Raw genomic sequence first — 22,277 nt, forward strand, 5'->3', positions numbered from 1 at the left:
CAAAACCCATTTTGGTATTTAATGCCAAGTGGAGTGTTAAGAATGGATAAACAGTACACTGTACAGAACAAGCCCTAATCATCCATTTCATTTGCCTTTGCTACTCTAAAAGAAAACAAGTAACAATCCTAGAAGACAGGGAAAATCTAAAACGTTTTCCCAGATCTGATCGAAGTGTTCCCACTGTTTGCTCCTGGCCAGTAAGCATTGGCCTGTGCCTTAGCTGACTGCAAAGCTCATTTTGCTCAAGCACCTTTCAACACTTCCTCAGCAGTTTCCCGCTATACTATCAGAATACTGAAACAGCAACCTAAAGACAAAAAAAATCTACCCCCAACCTCAAGAACTCCCACCACACACACACTTCCTAAACCAAAGAGGGCTTGGTTCAAGAACAGGTGTGTTCATTTTCTGAATTGCTGTACTCCCTGACATTATTCCTTTACTCGCAATCAAAACACTTGATTTAAGACATGAATTATTATTATTGTCATTATTAATGTGGAACAGCTACCATGCCAAACATGAAACAGCCAGGCTTGTATTTTCCATCTTTAAATGAATTTTCTTCACACCCCAAACCAGATAATTATTCTGGAAGTACTTTACGTTCTAGTTCTTCATAGAAAAACTTCATGGTTTTGTAGAGCTCTATTTTTTCTTATACCTATTTCCCATGGATGAGTGGTTAAAGCTCTGCTGAATTTTGAGCAGAGCTTCTTGACACCAGTTTCAACCTGTCTTTTCCCTTTTCCGCTAGTCCCACAGCACTTACTTCGCTCAACTACGCCCCACACAGCTCAGATGGCACACGTAGCTAACTAGCACAGGACGCGTTGAGGTACAAGATAGCATTTGCAGGTTACATGCTCATCACAGGCTAGCTGCTTAGTTTGGACTAAGAACAAGTTACACATAGAAAGACTTTGCAATCATGTAGGTAAACCACTGTGGCAGAATTATGAATGCACGCAGGAACTGCAGGCTTTCCTGAATGCTCAGCTGTAAAACTCACTGTTCCAGTATGGCAAGCTACCAGGCAGAGAGCAGGAGCAAGGAGTTGAGCAACATTCATCCAGTTTGCTGTAGACAGCAGTGGTACTAATCAGTGTTGCGCTGTACAAATACATGCTCCCGCTCTGACATAATACAACATTACTAAGCAACAGTTCTTATTTTGCTCAGAAACTAACAGCTGAAATACATACACTAAAAACTCCTATTAGAGTTTAGTCTCAGCCATTAAAGATACATTCCACGGTATTATTCGCTGATACAAACAGCTTTAGCATCTCTTTTGCATAAAAATAACGAAAGATTTTTCCATAGAGGGGGTCGTAAACAAAGGTCTGCCCTGTGCATATTGGCAGTTTGAAACTTCCTCCTGATCACATGGGCAGGATCTGTAATGCTGGTCAACAGAGCGCACATATCCAAAACGGGATGAGGAATGAAGAACCTGTTCAGAAATTCAGTGTAATGCATCAAGTTAGAAGCTCCAGAAATAGAGAAGCACACTTAACTGTTTGATTTGACACTAGCATGTTATGTGTTCCATTAACTTTAAGAGTAATAAAGTTGCTCAGTTCTCTCAGGTAAAAGTAGCACCAATTTCTTTTTTCTGGTTGTGCTTCAGACCAATTCCATGTAAAAAACTTAGAGAACAGTTGTTTCCTACAAGGGGAAGTAAAAACTCAGTACAGTTTGGTAGAAACACATGAATTGAGACAGCAGACCTTAACAGTTCCAGCTCCTTCTTCAAAGATTGGAGGCTGACTAATGAAACAGGCAAGGAAACACTGCATCCATACATATCTATTACATATGCTTTGTTCTCACCTATGTTCAAGATCTTCTTCTGAAGCACTTCCAAGGAGAGAAAAGGTTCATCTGCACACGACCGGATCACTGTACCAATGAGCTCAGAGTTTGTTGCCAAAATGCACGCAGTCTCCTCGTTAAGATTGACCCCAGCCATAGAAGTCACATCATTTATGTCATCTTCATCTCTACCAAAGAGAAAACCAACATTTTTATGTTCCATGTAGAATGGAAACAAAGAAAAAGCCTCTCAACTATCAACAAACAGCCACATTCATGTATCTTGGAGGCTACTCCTATACAATAGATGTTTAGTGTGGGCGTGGACAGGGACAGAGGGCTCCTAAAAGCTTTCACAGTTCAGTGAAGTACCTCTCAAACATTAGCCTGATGAATGCCTCAGTTGCTAGGCATGCAACTGAAATTTTGAGCAAGCTCAGAAACCAAGGGCTGAGGTAAACCTGGATTATAAGTCCCCCACAAACCGCCCACCCTGCACCACTGCTCCTACAGCCCAAAATTTGTTCTAAAACTAATTCACCAGGTATAACCAAGTGCTGAATAAAGTTGAATACTGACTCATTGAACTTATAAGACAAGCCCATTTTCTGAGGTGCCTACCCTTCAAACTAAAGCCTATAGCACAAGTGTATTGGGACAAACATGATCTTCACTTTTCCTTTAGCGAGTTCCCTTAAGAAGATACAAACGCTCCTTGTCAGTACTATACAGAATCAACCAGACCTTGCCCTTTGAATCAGTCCTACAATACGGTATTTAAGTACATAGGAGGGCAGGATGCTATGCTTCTGAAGAGCAGCAGCAAAGCTCTAGTTCTTAACACCCCTCCACTAGCTGGCTTCTGCTGTAGCAGCTTTGGCCTATGTGTTCAAAATAAAAACTCAACTCTCGTGCACTTAGGACTAACATAAGTAAGACTAGCTATAAACATGGCAAAGTTCATGTTAAGCAAATAGCCTATGTGCCTCAGCTTTTTTTTTTTTAAAAAAAAGATCATTTTAGTTAAAATACTGAATGAATTTAAGGGAAAAGTTTTTGCAAGACTTAAGCAATGAAAACACCCAAGTTCTTTTCAATTAAGTTTAGATCATTAAAAGCAAGCCTTTTTTTGCTTCACAAAGTGACAAAGGCCCTAATGGTGGCTTCAAGCATTTAGGACCAAACCAAAAAAGTCAGCACTATTAATAGGCAGGTGGAAGCACTCAATCTGAAGGTCTTTTTATTTGGAAAACAAAAACCAAAACCACACACACCTGCCTCCTGAAAAGTATTTGCTGACAAGATTTGATAAAGTTAATCTCCAGAAGATAGTGTGGCCTACATAACTCTTGAACAAAGGATTAGTCAGAAACTTGCCATTCTTAGATGAAATGGGATCTGTTGGCAGCTGTCTTCTGACTGGCAACAGGTAGAAGCTGAAGTTATTATAACATGGGTTGTGGTTGAGCAATACTCGAAAGACAAGAAAGAATTGAGATTTTTTTCTTAAACTATAGATTTCGTTTTCTCCTTTGGGCTCCAATAGGTTTCCATGGCACAAGTTGTCTCCCACAAACTACTAGAGAGAAGGCTGGCTAGGAGAGGAGTCCAGCCTTTCCCGTCCCCTCCTGCCGTTCATTTGTGTGCCCTCACGGCTAGGAGTTTCTACATGATTTGTTCAGGGAAAAGGAGACCCAACAGATTCTCAGACCAGCTTCATTCATTAAGTCTAACTAGACACAGTTTCCTGACTGGGCTTGTGCCCCAAATCAATCGTGCTAAGAAAAGCGTTAAACCCTAGGATTGTCAGAATAGTTGAGTGACCACAGTTACGATTCAAAGCTGAAGTCACTGCTGCCAGAACAGCTTCCTTCCTCCTACCCCTTCACAACCAGCAGCTGAACAGTTCCAACCCTATACTCATGATCTATCAGCCTAACAGAGACCCTGATCTTTCAAGAAGCGTGTAAATGAAGCTTCACTGCATGCTAATTGAGCACTAACTGATCTTCACAAGTACACTCTAGTTTCCTCTTCTTAATGACCACTACAGAGAAGTCTTTGCTGTTGGCAGAGATAAGAATCCCACTGAAGTGCAGTAACTGCCACGGATCTGCTGATAAAGGAGATTACAAAATCAGCACAACTAGCACCAAAAACATATATCACAAGCTTATCAGAGCTGCAGATACCGGAACCTGACACTACCCTGATGGAGCCGTTTAGGGAATCCAAATAAGGATGCTTGCACCTCAAGTACAACTGTACAGCATGCAGTTTCAGTAAATCACTCTAGGTTTTAATCTTGCCATACTCCAAGTATTCAGGCATGGAGGTAAACTTCTACACTATACATCTATCCATCTCTACATACACAAATTTCAGTTCTTTAAAAAGCAGCCTTTATCATGTTACTATTTTCTTTAATATTTTCATGCACACAGTCTCTCTTGTAAGTACATACATACAAGAGCTTATATGCAAGTAGACATCTCTACCTGTGCTGTTTTTAAGGATCAACTCTAACTTCTTCACTGTGGAATATAGTTGGCATTAAGTCACCAAATCACTAGATTAATTTACGCCTATGAAAATACCGCTGCACTTATTTTACTTAACCCAAAGAAACAATCATCACATTTCCTCAGAAGCAGTGCTCACTAAAGATTAATGTAGTTTTAGAAGCCACATTAATTTTGTACTTTTTAGTATTCTTTTTTCCTTGCTGTTCAAACAAATAGTCATTTTAAGTAAGGTATTATGTAGTTCAAGTCAGTCATAAAAATAATCCTACTGAAGTGATAAATTTTAAATATTCCAGGGTATACATGCAGACATTTCTGTTGGATAGAGATTTGCTTTCATTTTCATCTATCCCTCCGTAAAGCCCCTCTTCTACACCACTTCCTTTAATGCTTTTTGCATTTGATCATGTCACACCCCGAAATCAACAAGAAAAACTCTCCCAGCTATTATAAGTCTCCAGTGATTTAAGCTTATCAGAACAAGGGGGAAAACAGAACAGAGTTCTGAGCAATACCCTGCATGAAGTCAGGTTTGACATTTATACCGAATATTCCACTGCAAAAGAAGTCCAAGCAATGCAGATGCACTCAACATCTATGAATTTGCCTGTATTGGCTGAAAAGTGAGTCTGTGGCACCCTCTGGTGTTTGACCAACACAAGTCTTCTGAATCCAGCTTTATTTACTCCATTTTATACAACAGTCAAAGGGAAAACTAGAAAGGCACGCTCAACCCTAACCTCCATGCACCATCATGGACAACTATGTGGGACAGAACACTTCCAGCAGGGCAGAAACCACCAGTGCTCCCCACCATGGGACAGGAGGAACAGCTGCCCAGATGTGCTCTACTCCACTGTCTCAGTCCTGTTCGTCTGCTGGTTGAAACTACTGATTCCTTCCAGACAAAATGCACGAGTCAGAGTTGTACGTGCTTTGGAGAACAACTCTATTAAACAGAATAGATGCAAAATAACTATTTGAAGATGCAAATAGGTGCCTTATTTTTTCCAGGGTGCTCCAGCACATACTTCACGGAAGTATGTAGAGCAGCTTATAAAAATCCTGATGCTTTTAGAACAGACTGCCCTTTACAATACATGCCACGGGGCGATCAAGTGCCAATGATGCTTATACTTAGCTGAAATGATTTCTAGAAGATTTGGGGGGGGGGGGGGGCGGCGGGGCCGGACACGAATATTGCCCTTTTTTTTCCTATTGTTTATCTCAAGCAATCTAAACCAGCTCATTACAGAGCAGACATGACCAAATTTCAGCTTATTAAGTACAGCTCAGTGAGTATTACATTCTCACATCCTAACCTAACCTAGTCACGCAATGGCAGAGGGAGTCAGGCTCAATGACATACTGCAATGACAGACCATATTTTGAAGTGTCACATGTACAATCACATCAATTACAAGACACTCTCTGCCCATAACGAATCTCATCACAAAACTTGAAAGGGGCTCGTGGTGCTTCTCTCCGTCTCACATATGATCAACAATTGATGGATCACAGGTCACAACGAATAGCTGTGCTAGGAATACTGAAAGTCAGGGCAGAAGAGAACAAACCACTTCCCAGCTTACTGGGGACCAGTGGCCCAGGCCACCCACATTAACACTATGTTGTGCTAGACCTGCTTGGAGAGCGCAGATACTTGACCGGGGGAAGCCAAGAGTTCAGGTACACACCGCCCAGGTTCAGATATATGAAAATTCTCATACATAGTTTTAAAAGTCAGAAAGTTCGGTTATAGCAGTGAATAGAACCACCAGGGGTGTATCCAAAGACAAATTCTTCAGAGACAAGAGAGTTACTAGAAAAATTTAAGGTGAGTTAGAAACTTAAATCAATGAGAATTGAGATTTGAAGCTACTTTGAAAAATCATAAGCCAAAAGCAAGAACAGAAATCCATTTTGGATCACACTGTAAAAGCAGAATTTTTCCTACACTAAGAATTTAACAATTCCGAGAAGAAAATTCAATATTTCAAACTTTTTCATCTAAGACAGTTGATCTAGTCTAACTGGAAGATCACAGAAGAAAATTTGTTTCTATTTCTTTTTGTAGGAGTTTGTTTTTTAATTATGATATTTACAAAGTGATTTTTTTTTAAATACCACTACCCAAAGTTACATCCCAAATTATACTCTGAAGTATGTTTCATAAGAGCTTGAGGCAGCTGAACACAGTTCTTGCTTCAACATCAGCTTTTCATTTCAACTTCTGGCTATCAGTGTTTTAAGCATTCACTATATATTGTCTGTTGCTGTAAACAACATCTGCCTTTATCAGTGCACACAAAGCTGTAGCTTTCAAGAGATGAGAAGTCAACTGGTCAACAAGACAAAGGTATCATGCCTGCTTTTATCCCTGGAAGAGCAACCCCAAGCTCACCTTACAGTCATAAGACCCGTAATGCTTATGGCAGTATGTAGCTCTGTTCCAACATTACATTTCAGAGCTACAAAAATAGTTTCTACTTTTGAAAAGTTAATCAGTTACCAGAACTAAAAGCTCTAAGCACTCTTATAATCTAAGGGCCTAGAGAAAATGCCAGAAGCCGTAATTAGAGCTGTAGTCAAAGACTTTCACCTCTACATATAGGAACAAGCTTGTAACAGGAGCTAATAAAAGATTTCGAAACACAACACAGAGCTTTAGACAGGTTACCAGCCAGGCCAAATAACAGTTCAATGCTATCCAGCTGTCTGTAAAAAAACAGAGGTTATATCTGCTTTAATCCTATGGAGAGCTTTTAATTCAAGGTAACTTTGATTTCCATCCTATAAGTACTATCAACTAATCGAAAGCAATATGCCTCCTCTACAAGTGAAAAACTGATACCTATTTATGCACACTGGTTATATCATTACACTCCTGTGATAGCGTGATGAAAATCCAACCTCATCAGGACAGTTTTCTTGTATTAAGAATTAACATCTATTATGAGGTCAAAATTTTTAAGTTCCCCCTTGCCAATTACTATTATAATGTGAAAAACACCTATTATAAACAAGTTTCTAAAGCTGCTTTTATTTGGGCTCCATTCCACCTCTATACTTGCTGTCTGTTCCTTTTGTTCCTTCCTATAGTAAACTTCTGATATTGGTTATTTTTACCTTAAGGATGTTGCTCCGTTCTCTTTTATTTCAGCTTTCTGAACAGGAGATGCTTGAAGCGACAGAATTTTATTTCCTGGCAGGGTAATTTGTTTCAGAATGGAACCTAAAACAAAACAAAGAAAACGCCATAGTAGAAAGCAAAATGCTAAGACAACTGTTTAATCAGTTCATACTTCTAGAAAAGGCTACTGCAGACTCAACAACAACTAATTAGGTCCATTTGAAAACCAGACACTCTAGGAGTCTTACATTCTACATGTTCTGTATGGCCAAAAACCCTACACACTCTCAGCAAACATTCTCCTCTGTGCTGACCAGTGAAAGGTTTTAGTGAAAACTGGCTGGCTGAGACAGACTCATATTATGCATCAACCTGGACCTGTTGAAGGAAAAAGCAAAGTCTCATGAAACAACTATCAAAAGCATCACAGTTTAAAGGAAGTTCACTGCAAGGAGCTTACTCACAGTGTTTTTAAAAGTACCAATGTTTGATTGATCTTAACAGGTGCCAGAAGTAGACATGGCACTCAGTTTCTCATCAGAACCCCAAGCAAAGAGTAAAGATGTTCAACTTATCACTCAGAGCTGGTTGCTCCCGATAGACAACTACCTTCTTACATTCCTACCATCTACCAACAGCCAGCACTTATTTCTATACCTCAGCAGTCCTCTCCCTTCTCCATTAAAGAGTTTCCACTTTACCTGCAGGAAACTGGTTAGTTTGAACGAGTGCATTCAGCGGCATCCTTTTCTCAGCAGGTGTCTGTAGGGTCAGCGTCGAGGGTTGCGGGAGTGTGGACACTTGCTTTACAATGGATCCTGATGGTTGCTGGACTACCTGGAAGTGGAACATCCAGTATCAAGAGTGAGAAGAGCTAAACATACAGAGAAGCAAATAGTATCAACATGTTCATTCAGCCAGAAGCGCTGCTGGGCATGTGTACATGTCTAGCTTTCAGTTTAAAGCAAACAGCATGCTCAGAAAAACCTCACTTTTTTTTTTTTTAACTTCATGACAAGAAATCTTAATAACTGGTGGTAAGCTTTAAGCTCCAGCTGATTCAGTGAGGTCTAACAGACACTTCAGCCCTACTCTCTACTGATAACCATATTAGACGAGTTTCACTGACTATTACACAATCCATTACACTAAGAGGCTTTCCTCTCCTTAGGTCTTGCTTAACAGACTAACAATTGAGTATTGAGTCTGCCTGCCAGTAAGTTCAAAAGGGTAGGTATCACATACACCTAGTTAATATGAAAGAACACCAAAACAAACAGTTAGAAGCCTTGCATGAAATCCTTTCCTTGTCAAGAATTAGGAGTACACACTAAAGTTACTAATGCTTTTTTGGACCTACAACACCAGTTGGAAATCGAGATGCTGCGTTTCAAAGTGTTAAGCAAAAGTACACCGAACACATCAGTTCGCAGGAACGTGAAGTACCAAACAGCAGCACCTATAGCGAGTAGAGCCTCTACACAAAAACATCAGTACACTGCTAAAGGGTAAAAAAGGAAGGGGGTTGATAGTTCTGTTTAAAGAGGCTCTTGAAAGAAACAAAACCAGACAGCAGGATGTCATCACAACACAGACCTACAGGCACAGCCCATAAATACTAATTCTTCCTCTTCAGGGGCAGCTATTAAAATGCACAAAAGTAATAAAATTGCAGCATCCCTAAAAGCCTCATTTCTAACCCTCCTAGCTAGCAGAACGTAGGCTGCAGCTTTTGATACAGCCTTTTGAAAAGTTCTTCATTACTAGTAGAAAGATGTGCTTTTACCAAAGCACAAAATTACCAACATCTTCAGATTGAATCCTATTTTTTTAGCAGCAAAAACCTAATACAAAGGAGTTTAAGGTCAAGAACCAGTTTTGCTCCTCTACATCTTTTATTCTGTCTTCAGAAACTCTAAAGGGTGCTTGTACAGCAACACTGCACAAGTTTAATTAAATAATTGACATTTATTATACTTCAGGAATTAGGCTGTCTCCTTCTGTCATCTAACTTCAGATTTTTCAGTAAACATCATCAGCATAAGCATCATACATTCACAAAAAGAGGTACTTTGTATATCAAATAGTCAAGATACACCCCACCCATCCCCATATTAATAGCATCACGGTTTAGCATAGCAGCAGTAACGTACAATAACTGAGCTGAAGGCGGTGTCTTGAAAACCAGACAAAGAACAGAGAGTTCTTGAGAAGAAACGTAAGATCCAGAAGAGGGAAGAACCACAGGAGTACAGGGACAGACTGTGGACAGAGTCAAGGCTCACACATGCAGCACTTCCCCATGAAGTACAGATCCTACCATTTGCTTCTGTGTGTTTTTACCAAAGGGCAGTTCGATCTCTCTGAAAGATCTAGCTTCCGTACACTGGAAGTTGCAAATAACGTTACCAGCATCATTTATGTGTTCAGATAAATACTGAGCCACCGACCAGCTCTAGCAAACTACTCACAGGCTCTGCCAGCACCCACACTGACACACACCTAGAGATCCTCCCTACCACCAGCGAGAATGACGCTTCATCTTCAGCATGCAACACACTGAAACAGCACAGGAGGAAACCTACGCATTCAAGATGAAGGTGCGGCAGACAAAAAGAGCAGCGAGAGGCAGTGTTATATCAATAGCCTAGGTGGAGATTGGGAACTAAGTCAAGTAACCGAGGAGACTAGATCAACAAGAAACAGAAAGGATGTGTTGGCAGTAAAGCTGATTTTGTGTTTGCTATTCTAACTGATAGACTAACAAAAGCTGGAAGTCTTTGGGACTTGCAGCAGAACAGGGCAACAATCCTGGAAATTTCAACAAAATTCTAATGCCAGAAAGAAATTATTTTAAAAATAGGTAACATCTGTAAGAAAGAGCTATTGCCTCTTTTCTTCAGGTAGGCAGCAAGAACTAATAAAGAAGAGGGACTGTTACTTTGTGCCCTGTTAAGTGGGTTGACAGAGACATCAGAATAAAAAACACCAATACCCTTAAGTAAAAAAACAATATGCAATGCAACATCCAGCTGACAGCATAGGAACAGCTGCCTGAGAAAGACTTTGATTAGTCTTACTTGAATCTGGTTTGCATTCATAAAGAAAAATTAGGTCAGCAGAGAGATGGTAGGTAAGGTATCACCACACACTACAAGTAGTACTGCCTCAGGAAGGAAGCCTCACCAGCTGAATACAAAAGCGTACGTCCAGGACAAAAAAAAAAACTCCTGAAAAATAACAGAGGACATTCTCTGCTCAAGAAAGCTCAGCTCTGAGGGGACTCAACACTAACAACTCATTAAGAACAACGTGTTGGAATAGCACTAGCACTTCAATCCTTTCTTCAACAGCTAGCAATGTCCAGGGAGCATGTCTCACCGGTAATTGCAGAGACTACACCATGAAACTCTTGCTCTTTATGCTTAACATGAAGTTGTTGTCTCACAGCAGCTTTCTCACCATTGGAAGCCAGCAGCTGATAATGTAAATTTTAATTTATTGTGCTTTAACAAGAGACAAAGCAATTCTACAGCAGGACAGACTTTCTTTCAAAGATGAAACTTCTATGTATGACAATGCCCTTAAACAAGGCTGTGTTAAGAAAGTCACCAGCAGGGAACCCTTTCCAATGTACAACTCACAGCACAGGCATGCCATCAACCCCAACAGCATCCTTAAAGAACAGGTCCCACGGTGCCCACCATACAAACCCAGAGTTTCAGTAATCATGCCACAGAAAAGACAGTTACATATTGCACCACTCCAGTCACAATTCTGATATTAAATACTGCAGTGCTGCATCCTTAAGCAGCACCAATGTTACACCAGAGCTGGCACATGAAAGTTCGCTTTACATTCCTCATGCACAAGAGACCTAAATTAGAAATGGGCATGCAGAGGGAGTGTATGGCATCAGACAACCCTGAGGGCTGGAAAGCGAAAGAAATTGCTGGCAGCATTGTATGGACAGATTTGCACAGCTGGCATGTGCTTCCTTTCAGCTGGCAGCAGGACCCTTCTGTTTAAGGAGGGGAGGTCCAGATTTGTTTTCTTGTGGGAGGAAACAGACCCCCTGTCCTTTCAAGGAAATGCACCAGGGAAGACCCAGAAGATGCAGCCACTTCTACAGACTTGCTTCTTTTTGTGCTAATCGGTTGCCTGAACAAACACCAAGCTCCTGATATGGCTAAGCTGCAAAGTGGTCAACTCAGCCCTTCAACTACATCCAAGACCAAAATTATATAGGCATTTTGAAGAGCAAGTGTTTTAATCACTGTCCCTGGGATCTACCCAAACGAGGATAAAAACATGTTTTGTATGCAATTTAATTCTTGCAAGGCACTGCAAAGAAAAGCAATTGCAATAGGCTGCCACACTGCAGCAGTGGAGGAGGCAGAAGTAATTTCTTGAGTTCACCAATATCATATTCAAGAAGTGTTTCAACTCCCCAGTGTAGATTTAAGCTTCCTCATCTATTTGTACAGATGGTCAACCTTTCCCCTGGATTACATGGCTTGCTGTGTAGCCAACAAACTGCTCTGCAGCCCTTGTACAACCTAAGAAGCCCCCATTTTCTTCTGGCTGGAATTTCAAATTTAGTCCTCAAAGACAGTAAGGGTACCAACTCCTTTTCCAATTTGGCTTTAGTTACTGCTATCAAAGACTGTTAGTGCATACGCTTGATAACTGTTTTTACAACAAACCCAGTCATAAAAAGCAACCCACACCGCCTCCATATATTGAGTGCTTTATTCTTTTTAAGGGGAAAAGCTGGTAGCATAAACTATTTATTTAGAATGCAGGATTCTTGTATCACATCCACCTTATGCACTTTGAAAGGAAGAAAATTAAAAAAGCAAAACATTTTAGGGGTCAGAATACTGTTAAGTTACACATAGACAATAAACAAACTACAAAGGAAATTCACACACTAGATGCCCTACTATACTTGTAGAAAGTAAATCTAGTTTCATAGGAAGTCTAATGTTTTCCCCTCTTTTAATGAGCAAGTCTTTACAAGGAAGTCCTGTTCAAGAATTGAGTTTTTTATCTGCCAAAGGGAAACTACTCTCTCAAAATGCGTGTGCGCATTACTTGCGGGTAGACCAGTCAGACAGCACACTACTTGGTATCTCAAACACCCATAAAGCAAACCTAATATATTTCACAACGTTCCTCTTTTGGGTATACCTGTGATACATGGGTTGCTGGTATTTAACACTGACATTAGCAAGAAGTTAACTTGTGCCAAGGAACAAATGTTAACACATTGCTTTTGAGGGTATTGTTTTAATAAGACATTTAATCCTCCTGGAATTTGTTAGCTAATGAGGCCTGATAGAAAAAGCTCACTTTTGGATGACTTCATAATCAACATGTCTTAGTAAATTTGGAGGTCAGAACTCTGCTCTGAAAAAGCTCCTTGAGCTAGTTCATACATTTAACGTATCACTAAACATCAAGCCACCTGTGCCTGCAAAGTATCCAGGGTAGGAACTACCAAGCTAGAGACTAGAATCTCTGGTAGCTAGCTTAGGCAGAGCCCTAACAGAGCATCTAATAGTAATTAACATACGCACCCCATCAGCAATTTCTGACAAGCATTTCCTGCCTTTTCTTCCAGACACCAACCTAGCCTAGTTGCATGCACTGCAGGGGTCAAAACTCATATTCCCTCATGTCTCAAGCTGGATGTTCAGTCTGGTGGAATGGTGGTCGGCATGCCTCGCAAGAGACCCAGCTTACAGTCTGGCTTTAGATTCACGTTTTTAGCAAGGGCTCAATATCCCTATGACAAACATAACTCATGACAGACTAGCTTTGTACGTTAAAAAAGCCCCACTAAGATCCAAATTTGTATCCTCTTGACAAAACTGTAAGAGTGAAAGCAAAGAAGCCCAGTTGCAGAGAAATTAATCTTACCAGCTGTTTCACTTTAACCACCTGCTGAGCACCCACTGGCTGTGCAACGATGGAGTTTGGCTGGGAGATTTTAATACTGATTGGGGTTCCAACGACTGGTTTCAGAGGCTGGAGAGGGGTTGTTGCCGAAGATGCCGCTGTAGAGACAAGCACTGGCTTTGCAGACTGGAGAGAGGATGTTACTACTGCAGAGGTGAAGACTGGCTTGACAGTCTGGATACCCATCTGCCCTGATGTTGCCGTTGTTGTGGTGAGGACTGAAGCTGCAGGCCGAAGAGATGCTGTCACCACTGGAGAGGCATGAACAGCCTTCACGGTCTGCAGAGAAGCTGTCGCCGATGCACTGACAAGAACTGGTTTTATAACTGGAGAGGCTGTGACTGTTAGAGAGGCAGACACTGGTTTTTTAACTGTAAGAGAAGTTGTTGCTACAGCTGAGGTTGCCACTGCTATCGACGGAGCTGGTGCTGCAGAGGTACAAGTCAAAACAGCTTCCTGGGTTGAAGCTGGCTGCTGCATACACTGCTGGATAAAGCTCTGAGCGTTAGGCATTAGCTGCCGTAAGGCAAGCATGCTTTTCTAGAAGAAAGAAAAAAAAACACTGGCTGTAACATCAGCAGAATCTTCCACAATGCTGATATATTAGCAACTGAATCTTCCTCCTCATCTTCCAATTCAATTTTTCATGAGACAATAAATTGCTTATTCCAAACAAGTTTTGCTAGAAATTCAGGCACCCTTCAATTGATGACAGTACTGCTCAGTGAAGACCACAAGAATCACCAACACAGGCTGAGTAAAGGTCAGTCACCACGGCTTCACCGCAGGTAGCAAATCCCATGAGATTTCCTATAGGGAAACTCACCCATAAGGTTGTTCTTTTTTAAATATTTTCAAATTGAAACTTGTGTTCTAGAAAAAGATCATTTTAACTGTTCTACTACCTCAAAAATTTCATTTTGCCGAAAAACCCTCCTATATTGTAACAGCTGTGTTTATTCCATGGAGCCTGTCTGACAGAGAACTATAAATTACCCAGTGAAGTCAGAAACAAGCTCTGAAGATATGAGCACTTCTATACCAGTACAGCTGTATCTACACTAGGGGGGGATACCACTTTAATAATGCCTGTGTAGCTGCAGCAGCACGACTCAAGCCAGATAGTTCTCTTCAACAGAACATTAGTAAAGGTATCTGGCAACATCTATTTTTTACTACAGCTATGTTTGAGAAGGCTAACAGATGGAATAATCTTCAAGACCTCTACAGATTCTTCTCCTTGACTATTTACAATCTGATATGGCTCAGAACCAGGGAAAAATCAGTTCCACAGCTACCTATATGTTCTCACAGGCTCCCCACCCCACACACACCCCCAACAGTTTTTAAAGTCTGTAAGAGCCTCCAGCACATTGTGGTTGCTCTAGGCTTCATGCAAAAGGAACACATTGTCTCATGTGCTAATATATCAAGTGAACAAATTGTTTGGACATCTAGACCTCCTCTGGCACGCCTATCTTTAATGTTCCCTTCCTTTTCTTTGAAAAGGCTGCTCAGATTTCATGCTCCTGATACTATTTATTTTCCAAAAGCATCCAGCACAGATTTGAAAAATCAAACAGGCTTTACAGCCAAAGTCACTGTACTTTTCCACCTGCCAGAACAGACAAAACAAAACAAACAAAAACCTGCAAATCAGAGATAAGAGACAACTCCAGAGAGTCCTCCCTAAAATTCCACTTCACTAGCTAAAAGTGAATTGGCAACAGGCTGTACCACGTTTCTTTCCAGACCCATTTCCTCCACAAACAAGGCCAGCACCAATCCTTGTAGCACCTTAGAGAAGTGCTCCTGAAGTCACCTTTCATTTGGCACTCAGTCCTGTCACAGCTGCTCAGAGTTACAGACCAGACCTAACTGGTGTGTATCAACTACACATCCTTAAGGTATTCTGGAAGAAAATCAATCAGGGTGCAAGGAGTTTTAAAGGATGGGTAACACTACAAAGTCAGCTTACTTTGACTGTGACAATGTATAAATGATGTTTCTGAAGTCACAGTTATTTCTGTGTTAATATAGTGTGCAAGAAGGAGACAGCACTTTGTCAAGGATTATGATTTATGGATACTGCCCAAAACAGGAAAGCCTAGATGATACCAGCACCTGGCAGCATGCCACAGGAGAAACATGCAGCGGCTCTGCCACTGGGTCAGGGTCTGATCCATGCTGATGAACCCAACTTAACTCCTGTGGGACTGCCTCGAGGTCTGTGTGCCACATGTAGCAGCTCTCCACATTGCAGGATGGCTTATTAACTCAGGCTGAGGGCTTCTGTGAGTGCATGAGGACAGTGCTGTGCCTGAGCTAATAAATCCTCAGGGGACCCAAACGGGTAGAAGCATTAGAAAGTGCTGCACAGGCATCCCTTGGCTCAGCCCCTCTTGATGAGGTCTACCTACACCAGACTCAGGCTGTCTCTGCACAGAGCTACTGAGGTTCACCTGCACTGTTTTGGGAACGCAGTACAACACCACCTGAGCTGGCCCCACGCACAGGCAGCCAGCCCACATCCAGTGGGGTTCATCAGCCAGGGTGCTGCAGAAGGCAGCTATGCTACTTCTGAAGCCAAATTTGCCCTGGCAGGTAGTAGAGGTCTGCTGAGACTCCTTGCAGCTCACAGGAAACCTCTGCCAGTCACACCAACCCTGCACTCACAGACCGGTCCTTCTGCAGCCAGAGCTGCACTGGACGTAGGAAAGCCCATACTCTGCGCTGTTTGGTTTTAGCAAAAGCTAAAAAGCTTTTGCATAGGCATTTAAGAAGCCTCCAGGGAATTAGAGAAGAAATAAGCAACCAATATGAAAATTTTATATCAAGCCCTGCAGAGATGACTGTAGTCTTCTAGATTCATGGAAAACTTGCTAGCAAAGCATTTAAAGGCTGCCACTTTAACAAAAATATTCATCCTGCACTTAAACAGATTAACACCAGCCATCTAAAGTAACATCGACATTATTACAGGCATTGGTATATGTGCTGTCAAATAGTAAGGAAGAGAAACTCCAGGAAACCTCTGTCCCAGCTTTACCACTTAGCTACTCTTCTTTGATTCTCCACCATGCATATAATGGATGCCAAGGAAAAGAACAGATCTATCAAGCCTGCCTAAGAATACTGTGTACATTGCAATTAGGTAAATGAAACCAAGTTTTCCATGTTTTCACTGGGTTTTAATGCTTGCTGTACAAAGATGTTCATTTTTGTTTGTTAATACCAATCTACCATATGATTAAAAGTGTTAAGAAAGCATTTTTAAATTTACATTATTATTTGCTTGAATGGAGGTAGAGTTGTCCTAGGTTACTTTTCCAAAGCTGCAGTAGACCTGTCAGATCCTTTCTGGAGAAAGGGGTGGGGTTTTTTTCTGCCTCCACTTAAACACAAACCAGCAGACAGGTTAATAGCTTTATGTAGATTCTTTGAGCTTAAATACTGCATAAACTGAGCACAGCCACTGTTGTCAGTCTTCTGTATTAGAATAGCTACAGTTTTGATGAGAAAGCAACAGTTCATCTTACAATAGCTACTCTACTGTAGATGCACCAGCTTCCAAACTAGAGGGTAATTACTCTCCAATCTAAGAACACAGTGTAAAATACTCCTCTGAAATCCTCGCTACCCCCAAAAATTGCCTTCAAGAGCAACAGTCACACAGGGCTAGGTGAAGCACCATTTCCTCAACTGAACTGAGCAAACACTTATTTGAATGCTCTGCTTTTCTTCTCTGGTTGTCCTCCCTCCCCTCATTAAATACTATACATCCACAATCAGACACTTACCTTGAGAAAAGGAACTAAATACGGTTGTGGAGATGACTTGAGCTCTGTGTATAGTTTTTTTGTAAACTCTTCTGGCTCAATTTTTGCTTCCTTAGAGGAAAATACAATTACAATGGGAAGTTATAACAAGGAATCTACCATATTTTTTTCTCCAGATGTATCAAAAATTCATGGAAATTTACATTAGTATGGAATTGTTCAATTTCAGTACTCAAATATTATTTTCCTCCTGTATTTTTAAACAAAAAGGTTTTAGGATAGAATGATGTTGTAATTTAGATACAGTATTATCAAATTGAATTACTTTCTTCAACTACAGGCAGTTAACAGATGTAAGGATACTTGTTCACTAAAGTGAACTGATAGAAACAAGTTTATAAGTAGCACTGATCCTATTGAGTATCTCATTGTTATGCAGAGATATTTAAAATCTGGTACTAGTACTTTTTTTTCTGTAAAGGTAGTTCATCTGCATAAAGATCAGTTTAAGAAGACCAGAGACAAAAGACAACTCAGTAGTTTTTGTAAGACAATTGTAATCTAATGGATACATAGGATAATAAAGCAGAACACTTAACATGTCTCTGAAAAGCAGGAGAAACTGAACATCAGAACATCACTTCTGCATTCCACCGTGGTAACAGTCCTCTGCCTTGCAGAGTAGTCTCCTTCCTTAATGCTTTCCACTCTGCCCCAGCACAAACACCTGACTCAAGGGCTTGGGAGGGTTAGGAAGCTGCAGACTTCCGAGACCCCTCACCCACTACTTCAGTGCCACCACGATGGGGCTGAGGTGGTGGGTAGCCCCAGACACTGCTGCCCTTTCTCACATAAGGAAGGGGGACCCCAGCACCAATAGCTGCCTCTGCAGAGAAATTACTCCTCTCACCCATATTCTCCTTTGGAACAAATGTTCCAAGGAGCTACATGACCAGATCAGGGATTTTAAGGACTGCATATTCATAGACAAACAGAACTTAGAGCAGCTCTCCCATTTATTCATTTGATGTGCTGCCTGTTAGGTCTCACCGACCTGTGGATACAGGTCACTGAGGCCTCACTGATACAGATGCAGTGATTTGGTACACTACACCTCAGTGCATACAAGGTGCTTGACACCCACTTCATGAGATGCTGCCTTAAGACCCATTTTACTTCACAGATGCTGTTTACTCATTCCCCTCATACATATGAAACATTAATTAATTTTGCATTTAAATCATATACACACAGAATGGCAGAATGGCAGAAGAACAGCATTTTTAAAATACTACAAGAAGCAAACAAGTGCACAGTTAATGATGTATTACTGTCTGGTACCAACAGTTCCTAAAGAAAAAAGTACTGTAAGCACAAGAAGGAACAACTCCAGTATTTTCTTACATAAGCAAGGTGTATAGTCCAACAGGGACACAGAGGCAGAGGAATCAAATTTTTGCAAGGCTGCATGTTCAAACAGTCTGCTCTCTGAAATTACACCTCTGTCTACACCACACTTTTCTAGACTGAAAAGTCCTTCGGTACCACTAGCAAAGCCATCCCCCTCCACCAGCCCACAGCCTTCTGCCACCGTGGAACAACAAAACAGCAGCAGCGGTCAAATGCCAAAACAAGGAGTGGCATGAGAAATCACTACCAAGAAAACCCAGCTGTGCTGCAGTTCAGCACAAAGCAGCATAAGGAAGCCACCTGCAAGGAGGGGGAGAGGCTGGCAGCCACCGCGTTATTTTCTCCATCCCATTGTCTAAAGACATAATGTTGTGCTTGTTCCACTGGAGCTTCACTATCAACCTATCAGTCAGTTCTGTCTTGGAGTACAGCAGTAGTATGGACTCAGCGCTGCATTACAACCTCTATGGTAATACTCTTGCCATTGAGGACTCAAAACTACACTAACATGAAAAAAAAGCAGCTCACACCCTGATGCTATGTGTGTCAGCTCCTCCTGCTGTCAGTTACCTGCGTGCATAAAATGAAACAGGAATGTAAGGGGAAAAAAATACAGTATGGGATCCAGTAAAAGTAAGACTTACGTACTCAGCCACAAATCCAATGCTTCAGCTCTTAAAAAAAGACAAGGAACAAAACTATAACAAAGTCAATGTCAAAAACAATACACAACTGATGCAGACTGGTTAAAAAAAAGCCTCACCAACAGATTTTGCACCAGATTCTTCACATTCTGCCCCATCTCAGGGGCTTGAGATCCACTAGATGCCAGTTTTATTAGTGTAGCAAGAAAATTCTTGCATTTCTTCACATTCTCTAGTGTCTCCTAGTGTGGAAACAGAAAGAAGACTGTTAGATGTTGCATTGGCTCTCCAACCTCTGATGAATATAGAGAATGTTAATTTTTAATTAAAAACTTTTTTTCCCTTACTGTAGAAATGCTGGTCTGTGCTACTGTTGTGCCCTCTGCTTTCACAGAGACTGCCTTTTGGGAGATAGCTTGTGCAGGTGGTCCTGTAACTGGAAGTTTTACAGGTGTTCCAGTACTCGAAGGCTTTACAGCAGTAACTGTAGTAACACTAGCTGGTGCAGCTGCTGGCTGAAAAGAAAAATTAACACTTCTTAACCAAAGACCAACGTGACAAACATACTGTATTCTGCTAATGTGCAAGGTAGCACCCTCCCTCCACATTACTATTTAAAACACGAATAAACAATTTTTTACCTTTGTTTTTAAAGTTTGGATTCATTTGCTTTGAGAGGCTCTATTTTGTAAAGTGACAGAACCCCACAGCCATAATTCTGGTTTTAAATCAAGGGCGGGGGGAAGAAATGACAAAGGTTCACACAGACTAAAGTACTGCCTGCAATTTCAAGTGAAGAGAGAAAGGTAAAGTGGTCTTGAAGAAACCAATATATTAACTTTGCCAGGCTCCTACAGTCTAAGACTAATGAATTTTGGACAACGCTAAGGCAGGTGATACTACACTGAAGATAAATACGACCGTAAGTGATTATTTATGTTCCTTTCTTCCCCTGCAGCTCCTTTCCCAGTTGCAATGTCCCTTACTCTTCCTATCACATGCACAGTAGGCAAAAGATGTCACGTCCACTTTGGAAGGATGCATGTGCCAGCGGAAGCAGTCCGCTGAGCAAGTGCACCGAACAAGTTTTTCCTGCCTTTTCCTTGTGGGCAGCAATTTGGATTTCTCTCTCCTCTGTCCAGAGGAAACCCTCACAAAATTCAGTTGAGACCTCTTTTAAAAATCTTATTAGAATTTCTGAACAGATTCAAAAGCTCCAGCAACAGGAGAGTAATGAAGGTTTAGGAAAAAAAAAAAGAAAACAATTGCCCCTCTCTCCTTTGCAAGCCAGGCTAAACAGTAATTTCCAGAGGAAAACCTACTGAACTGAAATATTTCTACTTCAGATTTTAGGGGGGGGGGGGGGGAGGAACCAAACAAAACCCCCACATTCAAAAAACCCAACACAGTTGTTCTGACACAACAGAATTCAATATGAGCAAAAGACTTTGCCTCTACGAAAACCACTACTTCCGATTTCTCAACTTGAACACTAAAAAGCCAGATTGAACCTGCAGTTTCCAGAAAAGGAAGAATTGCGGGTTAGCATTTGAAACCTGAAGTTGGGTGTCATTTTTTGTCCAAACCTCTCAAGAGAAAGGGATGGTCTGGTTTGGTAGGCTAAATTCTAAGTTCAGATCTGTGCAACACAATTGCTTTCATTGACAATTAACACACTTAAACACCACAGTTTAATGCAATTAGCAAGTATTAATTTGTGATTGCTGGAATAACGATAAGACAGTAGCACAAGAGCTCAACTTACCCTACCATGGATAAAACAAAAATTAATCAGAGTTGGACAGACATCACGTAGAATATCAAAGGGCTTTTAAGTCTTTCAGGATAAGGAAAATTAGTGAACAAATATTTAAAGCTAAAGCAGAACGCTCACATTTTTGTTGTTTACTTATAAATTATTTTTTTCCTGGGTATGCCTCCCTGCTCCCCCCCCCCCAAGCTCCTGCCAGCTTGACATGAAAGAAGTAGACAGCTACCAGAAAGCCTTCCAGCTTAGGCTCCCACTGTTGGTAACACTTTAATAGCTCTCTGCAGGATCTTTGCCACCACCACTGCCTCTTCCAAGGATGAGGCTCAACAGCTCTAAGACCACAGGGAGGCAAACTGGGCACAGGAATCCCACAAACAGATGGACGGGAGGAAGACTGAAGGGGACAGAGTACAGATCTGTCAAGCTGCAATGCCCTGGGCTTTTAAAAGCCGAAAACATGAAGTTCGCGGGAGCTGATCTGTTGCAAATTCCAGCATGTTTACATATCAAGACCAGAACAGCATTTTATCAGCTGGGGGAGAGAACAACAGGAAGTCTGCTGGACCCTTTTCCCAGGAAGATGAATATATGGGAATTAACTTCTGTCATCTGCCCTCAACCTTTTTCACTACTGACAATTCTCATTCTCACTTTGAGCAACAGAGAAAGAGAGAAACAGTTGCCACAAAAATGGCATTAATCCTGCATATTGTGAAGTCATTTCAAGAGAAGAAGTGCTCTGCATCTAAATGAAAGTACCTCAGCATGATGCTAATTAGATACTTTGCAGCAGCTTCCTTACCCCATCTGGGAAGAAGGTAAAAAATAAGAACTTGCAGGTTATTTTGTCTAACCACAGAGCTTAAACATTCAGGAATGTCAAAAAATTGAAATATTTTTGTTGATGATGAGACTAATCCTAGAGTCAGTAACTAGGGAGAATTTTGCAGATAGCAGCGTTCCAAGTTGTACATAGCACAGGACAGGAGATACACAACCAAGCCAAGGATTATTTCCTCTCCACTGTCTCCTATTTTTTGTGATGACATCATACTTCCACACCAACGCTACAATCCTGTGACCTCAAAACACCATCAAGAGTAACATCACTAAGCTCTTTTAGGACTGATGAATGAACTGCTGCCAAGGAGGTCAAACCCAAGGACTTACTTTCTTTCCCCAGACAGTTCCTGCAACCTTACACATAGACTCCCTTGTCAGGACTCTTCT

The 22,277-nt window shown here is 41.2% G+C and overlaps 1 protein-coding gene across 2 annotated transcripts in view; it reads right to left on the reverse strand.

Moving 5' to 3' along the window:
• Positions 1-22,277, reverse strand: part of TAF4B (TATA-box binding protein associated factor 4b) — a 75,707-nt gene that overhangs the window by 33,613 nt on the left and 19,817 nt on the right. Inside the window, exons 4-10 of one of the 2 annotated variants that reach the window (XM_064442830.1) lie at positions 19,624-19,791; positions 19,396-19,518; positions 17,244-17,333; positions 13,405-13,983; positions 8,181-8,316; positions 7,476-7,581; positions 1,840-2,009 (exon numbers count right to left, since the gene is read on the reverse strand). In XM_064442830.1, the coding sequence (XP_064298900.1) occupies positions 1,840-2,009; positions 7,476-7,581; positions 8,181-8,316; positions 13,405-13,983; positions 17,244-17,333; positions 19,396-19,518; positions 19,624-19,791 (1,372 nt within the window). Of the gene's footprint in view, positions 1-1,839; positions 2,013-7,475; positions 7,582-8,180; positions 8,317-13,404; positions 13,984-17,243; positions 17,334-19,395; positions 19,519-19,623; positions 19,792-22,277 lie in introns of both variants that reach the window. The other variant, XM_064442829.1, reaches the window with a different exon arrangement.

The sequence above is a fragment of the Phalacrocorax carbo genome, chromosome 2 (genome assembly GCF_963921805.1).
Source record: "Phalacrocorax carbo chromosome 2, bPhaCar2.1, whole genome shotgun sequence".
Classification (NCBI taxonomy): domain Eukaryota; kingdom Metazoa; phylum Chordata; class Aves; order Suliformes; family Phalacrocoracidae; genus Phalacrocorax; species Phalacrocorax carbo.